This window comes from Aphis gossypii, chromosome 3, assembly GCF_020184175.1.
Source record: "Aphis gossypii isolate Hap1 chromosome 3, ASM2018417v2, whole genome shotgun sequence".
NCBI classification, from domain to species: Eukaryota; Metazoa; Arthropoda; class Insecta; order Hemiptera; family Aphididae; genus Aphis; species Aphis gossypii.
In genome coordinates, this window is record NC_065532.1 from 28,351,870 (window position 1) to 28,364,038 (window position 12,169).

At 30.0% G+C, this 12,169-nt stretch overlaps 1 protein-coding gene across 2 annotated transcripts in view; it reads left to right on the plus strand.

Moving 5' to 3' along the window:
* The window catches only part of LOC114129680 (zinc finger protein interacting with ribonucleoprotein K-like), an 88,014-nt gene that overhangs the window by 21,445 nt on the left and 54,400 nt on the right, over nucleotides 1-12,169 (plus strand). For both annotated transcript variants that reach the window (XM_050202858.1, XM_050202857.1), the window contains exon 2: nucleotides 11,939-12,080. In XM_050202858.1, coding sequence (XP_050058815.1) covers nucleotides 11,939-12,080 — 142 coding nt within the window. The remainder of the gene's footprint in view (nucleotides 1-11,938; nucleotides 12,081-12,169) is intronic.

Consider the following 12,169-nt stretch of genomic DNA (forward strand, 5'->3'; position numbering starts at 1 on the left):
CGGATGTATCGCTCCCGGGTTACATTTTCAAACCCACGCCGCACGCCGCTGATCGCGTATATAATATTATACACGACGAGTACGTTATGATAAATTGAATGTAGAAAAAAAATAATAATAAATATGAACGAAAAAATGTATACCTATACATGCACGCCAAACAGTTTTTAACTGCCTGTTAAAATTCCGTTGCGTGGCCTATGCACACGACGCTTAATTAAATAGCCCGCGAGATCATTGGGCGTGACCTTAACTATAATATATTATAAATTACTATCGCGTGTAATCCGCGCGTACAACGAATAGGTACCTATAAGATAATATTATAAAATATAACTGCTATGAATAATATAATATATAATATTATGTATATCTATATTCTATGTATGTGCACGCAGTATCCGATACTGAATTCAGTCTTTGTAGTAGGATAACATAATACGTTATATCCGGTCGTTTGCCGCGTGGTTAAAATACCATTACAGAGTACTTATTTAAGATTTGATTTTTTGATGTTTTCAAGAAATTTAGCTAGATTGTAACTGAATATCAATAATGTTTAACGGGCGTTTAATGTTTAGGCTAGAACGTGAATCCAATTACAGTCGTTTAGGTACCCTTGTAAGTTCTACACTTTAATTAACCATTATTTATTTTATCAAAATTCAAAATCATAACGGTATATTTTTAAATAGATTTATGCCATTATTTTTATTCGATTTATATGTTATCGCCTTACTTATACTGCTCAATGATCGTGTCGAAACATTATAACATATTATATTGTTTATAATTATATCATCAGTTACTTCCATAAAGTTCAAGTATTTCCATTTTCCATGAAAGCTCTGTCGATGATTAATTTTATTGAAATATTGTTTCTTGATTGGTAGTTCGGTAAAATATATCCCTGGATTATTGTAATATTCTGTATATCACTTATATGAGAAAATTATCTACTTCAACAAATCCGTCGTACCTATAAAGATGTGTATCTTTAGTGGCATGTAGCGAGTGGAATATCATGCATAATATTACTAATTATATTATAACGTATATGTATATACCTAATATAATGATGACTTATGTTTTGACCGAAATGAAGCGATTACGAAACGCCAACTACAAAATGCACACAATATTATTCTATGTATATTAAGTATATGCTTTTATAACATGTTACATCTCGTCGATCAGTCTGATAAAAACTATACGAATAATGATTACGCGGAGAAAATTTTTAAATGATTGACGCGATCGCTCGCGATGGGTTTTGCTTAATAGCTTTCGGCAGACGTTTTCTTAAACGCAGCGCGCGCGCATTTAACCATTATGGCCCATCAATCATACAATAATACTCTGTATAGTGGTATTATACAGTCGTATATTTATATAGGAAGGTAGGACAACCGCCAGTAGTCGTCGGATATAAACTGAATGCTTATGCCTTATAGTTATCGATTCTCTATATCGTGGTGGCGGTCTGCACTCACAAAAACATATTGTCAATACCCGCGGCACAGAGGTTAATAGAAATAACAAGAATTTGAATTTTTTCTGTCTCATTAAAAATATCGGGATTTGTTGAGTAAAATTTCAAAACAGATCTATCTATAATAGAACGTGCATTATTAGTCTGATACATATATTTTATTTATTTACAATATTCTATAATACACGTAGGTAAATAATATACGACGTCCATCGACGAGTGTATGCATGTTAAGTATATTGAAAAATATACATACGTATAATATAATAATAATAATATAAAATTGTCGTCGTATTATGTTCGCACGATGTGTAAAATGAGTAATGATGTTTAGTATTATTAAGGTATTAAGGTTCATCCGTCTGTCGGTTGGTAGGTCGGTCCGTATAGGCACTAGGCAGCCACTACTAGGCGGCGAACGACTGACGTCGTCTGTTAATTATCAACTGCCGCCGCCGATAAATTGAAATTGCTTCTATCGTCTGGTCGCTGCTATTATTACCATTATAATACCCAGCAGCTACTATTGCGCGCCTGTATTTATGTATATTATACATTTATACGTGCGCGCGTATACACACACACACAAATAAATGCGCGTGAGAGAGCCGTTCATCCGCTGAACTCGTTTAAATTGCTCACAAATTGCCCTCCGGACAGAGAGCTGTGTGCAATTTCGAGCACCTCGTCTCTTCGCCGCGTGCTCACTGTGCGATGTATATTATAATGTATATTTCACGTTTATTTTTCTTCTTCTTCTTCTCCGCCCATATCCTGGCCACTCTTTATAATATAGTTCGACGCGTGATACATATATATTTACAATATATAATAGCATATCATAACAAAATCATCATGTATATAATTCCATTCTCGTTCACCGCATTGCTCTCGTTGTGTCAGGTTCTGATAACGAAAAGGTAGTTTTATGAAATTGGTTTTTATTTTTTATATTTTCATTTCAAACCGTGGTCGTGGGACGGGGAAGGAAAAATAAAACGCACTTAATTTTCGTGTACGTGTGCAACACAAGTGCCGAGAAACGAGCGTCACGTTCATAATGCTGCACACACACCACATCTTCGACCGCAGGTGAGTGTTCACGGGCACGGTTAACTACCTAACTTACCGGCGCGTGGGGTTTCAATTGAGCCATTGAGTATAGTATTTTTACGATTATTATTTTTTGAATTTGATATATTTATACACAATAATGTGATTACTTAATCATTTATTATGCATATAAACTTCGACGCCAGTATCCATCCCTTCGTAAATTGTATAAACTCATTACTGTTACTTTTTATTTCATAAGACCCTGTAAATGGTCTGTGCATAATAATAAGATATGCTAGGTATTATATTATGCTATTTTATAAATGTTATCGATAAAATGAACAGTTATCGATTATATATGTGCCAATGACGCTTTGACGCATAAATCATGCATCACGTTCGATTTTCAAACAGTCCGCAACTTAGGTATTTAGGAGTTAAAAATCAGTTTAATCGTTTCTATTTTATTTTATTATTTGTAATTGATCATATTATATAACACGTACACATTTACATAATATTTAACTTGTACTAAAGACTACTATAAATAATAATATATTATTATTGGGTAACATGAACAATTTAATAATTAATAGACTAATCTAAAGCCACTGAATTATGTTTGAGGAATTATTACTAGTAGTACTATTTATTCATTGAATTGTTTAGTAATAGTTCATGAAACCTAGTATGCGGTTTATTATCCTGATTTTTAATATATTTTATTTAATTAAATGATATTCAATGGTATTTGATTTACATCATACTACAGGGTTTATACTCAAGATTATAACCTATCCTTCAATAATTCAAGGTGGAACATTTGTAAAAAAAAAAGCTACTAGTTGTAGTAGTATACTGTTATTAATGGTTTACAAAATTGTAACTAAATTAAATCAAAAAATATTAATACAGTTTAAAATATATATAATATATCGTCCTATCCCATAAAACAAAAGTAAAATAAAATAGAAAATCAATTAATAATAAACATGTTTGAAGTTAAAAGCATATACATGTATAAATGGTAAACATTTTTACATCATTGTTTTGGTGTAATAACAACTTTATGTAGACGATAGAGTGTATATTGTATAATATTTATATTGTAGTTATTCGTCAAGTTTGGTATTTACGTTAAAAATATATTATATAGATGCCTATGGATATCGGAATATATTGATATATTGAAAAATACAAATTTACAATGAAGTTACCTATATGTCTTACCCGAAGGCGTTTAAAACGGTTTTGATATGCTAGTTAGGAGTATGCTTAAAATAAAAATATGTATGTTTATGATGTATAATATACAGTATTTATTATATATCCTATTAAGATCGCAACTCAAAAATAATATTACTCATAAACATTTACTCACTGATTAAATCGTCAACAGCCGTGCTTATTGTCGATGAACATATATAAATTAACTCTCTCTGAGGATTATAAATATTATGCCTGTAGCTGTGGAGTAGGCAAGTGAAATTTTTAAACGTATTTTAGTATATGAGCGTGTTATTGAAGTATAAAATATACACCGAACTAAATTTGATAACTAATTATCATGGCCTGTGGGCCTAGAGCATTGGGTAGACATATATATAATATTTGAAAAATAAGTTTTATAGTGACTCAAAACCAAAATTAAGAACCAACATTAATTCTATGTAAATAATAAAGCAGTGTAAAGATTGATAATGCAATAAATTCCTGGTTAAATAAATAATGTTAGACTGTTTTGAATAATTTTCGAATATAAATAAATTATTAGATAAAGTCGTGTATACAATATTTATTGATTTGTTCATTTTAATTTGTTCTATGTAATCATTCAAAATAAAGTTATGAGTTTTTTCGATGAATAATAATCACATAATATCTATTTTTCTTGTAAAACGTGATTTTATACAATAAAAAATATAAATGTAAAATACATTTTAAATTATATAAACCACATTGGCTGGCATGTTTTCTATTTAAATCACGAAGTTTTGTTTTATAATTTAGATTCGATTAATATTTACGAACTTGATTTAATCAAACCTCACATAAATTGAATTATTTTTACAGTACATTCAAGAATTTGCATTTTTAAATAGGTATACATGTTTTAATACCAGTGAAAATTTATAAGCTCATTTCGTAACACAATCGATATTTTTAATATTTTTGTTTAGCATGTAATTATATAATTTATAAATTCAACGCAAATAATAAGAAATAACATTAACAAATAATATTTTTGTTGAATCAGATTTACATTTTAGTGTGGCAATGTAAATTGTGTAGCAGTACCTACGTTTTTCTCAACACTATTGCCAAATAAAATTATGACATCGTCAACATATTATTTAATGTCAAAAACCATTTATACTCATCAACAATAGTTTTAGTATTAAGGTTTTTTTATATTATGCACAAACAATAATTATTGTCGCATTTATTTCGAAATGCAATACAATTTCTAAATAGCCAATAGACGTCATTAAAATGTATTTACTCTATAGAAAAAATATGAACATAAATTATTATACATTTATACGAGTATGTTTACACTATGGGTGATGTACATAATATTAAAATAATACGAATTACGTATTTATCATTTCTTGTCTAGTCAATAACATTTTCAACTTTATAAACTCTTTAAAACTCAATATTGACACGAATGAAAATAATATGATATTTTCTTGAAGTCATAATGAGTATGTGAACATGAGTAAATTAAAATTGTTAAAATACGTATAATTTATATAGTATTAATAAATATTATCGCACTTACTTACATAATGTATATAAAATATGCTAACATCTATATCGATATCTTATAGTAAAATGTTTATACAGTACAAATGATGGGGTAAATGTAAATAATCGTTGAAAATTGTTCTTTGAATTGAGTTCTCCCAGTGCTCTTATTAGGTATATTATTGTACTGTTACAAAGTTTTATATATTCGAGCGTGATGTTATTTTCACGGTGCAGAAATCACTAATGTATCCTATTGATGCTGCCCATGATGGTGTTGTTGTATAATGTATATAATACAGTTGTAATGTATTTACGGTTGGCCGTCCCAAATGAATGCAGGGTCTGAAGGCGATCGCGATTAAATGAGATAGTTTTGTTGTACTCAGTCATCCGGTGGGTCACGCGCGCTCGTCAAATAGCGCGTAACCACATCCTAAAACGCTCGCGTTCTTCTAACGAGAGTCGCGCACGGTCCACAACGACATAGTCGATATGTGTACGTTAAAAAAAAGAAATATGCAAATTTTACTCGTGTGTTAAAAAACAAACAACGGAAATTGAGATAAACCACATAAAAAAATAAAATAATAATAATAAACGAATAAATAATAAAAGCGTTCTGCATGGAATCGCGAGTGAATGCGTGTATATATATATAAACATAAGCATACAATTTAATATTATAATAACGTATAGCCATGTATAATTCGGTACAGGTATAAACTATGTATAATGTATATATATAATATGTACGTTCGGTGCGATGATCGGGGAGCAAAATGAATGCCGCGAAGGCGTACATAATAATAGAAGAAGAATAAAAAAAATACCGTCCTCAAATCGGAAATTGCGGGATGAACATTATAATGCATACCTATATATACCCCGCAGAAGCGTTTAACCATTATTGTAGAACAAACATCGGGCGATGATAGGTACGTGCGTGAAATCGCTAGAAATCTTGGGTGAAAAAACAACGATGAATCGTGCTTACCTATATAGTTAGATTATTTTTAGGTAATATATATTTTGTGTATATTTATTAAAACGGTAATTGTGTGCGACAGGGATGTATAAAACTGCTTTATCTCAAGACAGTGGAAACTTCAACGACCGGAACTGCGCGGAGATCGAAGCGCGTTAGGTTTTTCTCAGTTTTCAAATTAGACGTAAACATTTAAACGGTATTATAATATATATGTATAATATATACATAAGAGTATAAGACGCACGTATTTCGGGTGGAATGCGATTATTTCCACGGTTAAATATTATTTCAAGCTTGATTTGTTTTCTTTGAATTAATAAATAAGAAAAAATAAATTATCATTCACTTAATTTATGTCATTCAATACTGATTGACATCATTATATTTGTGTAAATTTTTATACATTTATATACACCTGATATTTCCGTTAGTAAAGAATAGTTTAAGAGTTAATTAATTTTTTTTTTTTCACAAATAATGTTAAAAAAAACCAATACGCCCAAATATTATGCAATCTACTAAAACGTGCTTGTTCTTGTTGATACATATTATTAATTTGTTGACTATAGAATCAACTATGTATACTCTTGAATCTTAACAGTCATAATACAATCTATAAATTAAAGACATACTATAATATTGTGTAAGTACAATAAACATAAATAGTATTCTAATACTTTGAAATCTAGACTATTCTGAAATTTAAAAATATAAAATTTTAAATAATATGTTTACATATAGCTAATATATCTATCTTTCTATACTTACTATCTGTATTTACTTGAGCAAATCATTTTATTAGAAAATTCGTTGTGCCGTTTTGGTTTTTTAAATCTATATAGTAATATAATGTAATAACATATTATATGTAAATGGACTAAACGTCTGTATGCATTTATTAAGTGTCAAACTATAACTAAATTTAATCAAATCATTATAACATATAAGGTTATAAAATTACAACAGTAACACACACACACATATATAAATTATATATGATGGTAAATAATAATCAGTTTTCAGCGAATATAAATTTGATTTATATATTCACTAGAACTTGTACATTTATAAGATATTTTCTTCAGATTGTATAATATTATATATTATAAAATTATCTTGAATTTTTTTAAAAATTAAACGGTACCTATTTCTGTTAGTGCCTATATGTGCATGAATATTTGAAATATTTTTATAATTTTAACAAATGCATAAGCTGAGATACCGGTTTATAAGGTATAAATTATTATTGACCGTACCATGAGTTGGTACTGACGTAAAAAAAGTCGAATTTACAGTAATTTGTCATATCGCTTGGTGTTTGAAATTGTAGAGACAGTCATATTCGAGTAAGTAATATTTACTTAAAAATATTATAATATTCACACGGCGTTATTATTCCTCCGAAATTCATTTGAATACCAGTTTTTATATTTCAATGCACTGAACTACACTCATAAATATACTATAACAATATTGTATAATATCCGATAATATTTCGAAATCGTAATATCAAGATATCATAGCTACTTAATAGTCTGTATCCCGAATTTTTTCTTCAATCATATTATGAAGTTGTAGATAAGTACAGTAGGTCCTATCATCAATCCGTATATACAATAATATTATCCTATCGTACACAAAACTGGTAGTACATTTTGTACCACAAATGTTCTACGCCCGAGTACGCCACATTGTATAACGATCATACAGGACACAGGTACTAAATATATATAATGGTATATTTTTAACAAGCCGGCCGTAGTCGGTAACGACGTTACAAAATCAACTCCGAAGTTTGGAACAATGCGGGTTTCTCACGACGATTAATGTGTATAGGTATAGGTACCTATGTCATGTGAGCGTTTGCGTATGTGTTTTAAATTATTTTTTTTTACTATATTTTCTTTCTTTTGCTGCTGCATTGTTCTCAATAATTGGGACATCGTGTCTCCTTCGCCGCAGTATATTACACCGCAGCAGCAGCCTACTACAGTAGACTGCAGCTGTTATTATAATTTTATTATTATTATTATTTCGCAAATACGTTCTCATCGCGTCCGATCGGAAAACAATATTTTATACTAACCAACCAAATGAACGATGCTTGGAATAGTGACATACGCGCCTAAGCATAATAATCTATCTATTGTGCCTAGTACGATGACGCGTCTTCACAACAAACGTGGAACAGGTGCTATAATGAATTATATCCATGAAAATCTGTACCTACTGTGGATCTGTCTTATCCACGGGGTGATGACTTGTGCAATTTGCCTAGGTAAGTGCTCGATTAAATTGTATACGGGAAGTTTATAATTTATTTATCCGTATCGAGATAATCGTAACCGTATACAAAATATAGATTTAACGTCATGCATACGTGTAGGTACAATGTAATTTAAATTATATATACCTAATCGTATTCGAATACATTTCGACGTATCGAGGCGGGAAAAAATTTAAAAAAATACGTAAATATCAATTATGACAAACTTCAACGAACACATATACATAAATGTATTATGCATATATAAATATGTTACACTAGTCCAATTAACACGGAACACGCAAACGGTTCAGATACCCAACAGGTTTAATGGCAACAATCCGTACTGAATCTATACTGCGTATAATAATATATATAATAATATTTACCTACGACAATAATCCAAGATTTTTTTTTGCAATTTTCGATCTTGTGACGCACACATTACCTAGTTGATTGATTCTACGTATTTCAGTTGAGTCAATCGAGATGCATGTTTTTCGTTAGAAGTTGTTTAACGCTTTCCTGCTAGTTTATACGATCGCGTTGTAGTCAGAGCAACATCATCAGACTCCAGAATAATATAATATCAGGACGGGTCTATATCTGTACTCAATAATAATAATATTATTAACGGTGAAACGGCCGGCTATGTAGGGTGGCTGGTGATAGGTCATAAGGCGAGTAAACATCAATATAACCGCCTGGAGCAGGTTCGTGAATATTTATCTCTCTATTGACCCGTCAAACTATTATTATATAAGTACCGGAGAAAGAGATTTGTGTACGCACGTAAATTCACCACCGCTCGGTTTTCCGATACTTGTTATATATTTTATTTATATATTACCCCAGTCGTAAATCGTGACAAGGAAACATCTCGCAATGTATGATTGAGTTTTGTTGACGAGAAAATTATTTGCACCGATGACGATATCGCGAAACGCATTAATCTGATGTTTAGCATTAATTTTTATTATACTCTTATAGAATAGATATGACATCTAAATCATACATAATGAATGAACGAAAACTAGGCGTTTCTATACTTAATGTAAGTGAGACTCTGTAATCAGAATCAAGTCAAGATTCAAATATTTTGCACCTTGAGCAAGTATTTTTCTTGTCATTAAAATATAAATTGTAATCTATAAACAAAGGTAAATAAATACTGTAGAATTGTATGTACTTAAGAAACTTCCACCCTTTGCACTCATTTTCTTACCCAGTTCTGATTGAAATAATGATCGGGTAGTCATCAATCTTAACTCTACAATTTGTCAACTGCTGCTAGGTATTAAGTGTGTTGCACTGTAATATTATTATCGGGTGTCCTTTATAGTGTACGTCGTATTAATTATTATACACAGTAATCTGATTGAATATTGTTCGGTGAAATTATATAATATTTATATGCGTTATCCAAAGCTATGTGTCTGTACTACGTTATGATATATATTGTCGTGTGTTGATGTGGTTTATTAGATTAAATTTTTTTTTTTAATTACAATTTAACCTCGTGTTAAGTTTTTATGGTTTCTTCATGTACATTTTCATAATATTATTATAAGACTTCGTTAGCCATTATCTATATTATATTATTATTACACAATGATATGCTCAACGCTCAATAATATATAAACTAGATGATTTTAGCATATACAGTATGCAAAATACAATATTATACTTGTATGTATATTATATATATATATATATATATGTTTAGTGTAATTCACATGCACCTAACTACTCGTTCTATTACAAACTCGCCAAACTAGGATAACCGCAAGTTTAACGGCGTATCGTTCGTCTGGGTTATAAATTATCGGTTTATTATCTCACCGTAGATAATGATCATCGTGCGCAGCATACGTGTTAATTAATTGGCTATTAATTGTTAGCGTGTGCTGCACATTTTGTCCGTTGAGTTGCAATGCAAGCTTAAAATCGTTTTGTAATTACCGTTTAGACGTTGTTATAGGGAAAAAAACCAAACGTACTCTAACAAACAAGAAAATTATATTCAAGAAATCTTATAATGTTATTTTTCTTTCTGTACACATACAACGCCTTGACGCTTCAAGTACACCGCACTGCATATTTGTCGCTAGTCCGTTATAATTGCATATTCACACCCAATATACATATAAATACACCAGAGCTCGCGCGTACATGGGGTGAACACCGTCGGCAAACGTATCGTTTCATCAAATGGTCGGTTGCTGTAAATTATTAGTCAACCAATTATAAAAAAATCACTATCCACCGATTCAAGTAAGATTTGTTGAACGGATTTTCTAAAAGAAATTATTCACCATCATAATATTATCGTCGTTATACGTTTTTACCTCACACGTATAATGGAAGATTTATCGGGAAAAACAATTACAGAACAAATGCAGAATTAATTTCTATACTCATAAATAATATATAATCGTATATATATAGTATATACATATATATATATATTATATATATATTGGTTCATACCACAATTCGATCGACAAAGTTTTCGATAAGCGTTGAACGGCGTCTAATAAACGATTTAAAATGCATTTGAAACTCGTTAACAAATCTCTTATTATGCGCATTTCCATTATAAAAACATAAGAACGATTTAACATGGAGAATCGATTGTGTATTATTATTATTACTTTTTTCGTTTGCAACTACAGTAGTATCGTTTTTTGCACTTTTAATATTAATTCATTTATAAATTAATGAATCTTTTAAAAGGTTTTTATTTCAAACCAACTCTATATAATATAATGTAAACGTGTTATAATAGCTGCAGGAAGGTCTCGACTCTCGACTCTAAACAGAGTACAGCGCACATATACTATTTGTACATAATCTATATACATTTGATTCCTAAGGAATTACTACTTACTAGTTTGTTATAATTATTCATACTTTAAATCAAAATTAAAAATTGATTTACAGTAATCAATAAACACCTAGTATTAAGTGTGATTTTTTCTCTTTTTATATGCATATATTTTACTATTTAAATATTTTTTATTGTATTCAATTGTTTTAAACTGAACTCCGTATGGTTTCACTTTCTTTTTTTTCTATTTAGCTTTAAAAATGTTAAAATCTACCGTATTTTAACTAACTAATAAGTACTCTTCTTACTCCACGATACCTAGATATTGGTACTGTGCTAGATAGTCCTCAGTGAAGAGTAATTTCTAGTAATACTTCTTATGTTTTGTTATACCACTTATTATTTTCTTATAACTAAAATAAATAAATACTAATATATATATATATACATATAATCGTTATCCTAACGAATAAATTCGATTGGACCAGCTTCTTATAATATGTATTTCGTTCACGAACCTAACCATATACGTGTGCGTTTCGATTGTTTCAGATAAGGCACAGATTCGGTTGCTACGACCAGGTGACCGAGGTGAACAGACTCCGAGTGCGTTATTGTAATTGGGTCCGGTTTTTGAAAATCACGCAGCACCATTCCGAACAACATGTCAACGTATTGGGAACCAAAATAAAAGGTACACACATCAACAACCGGTTCGATATATATATATGTTTTTATTTCACCGAAATACGTTTTTATTATTATTTATTTTTATTCATGACG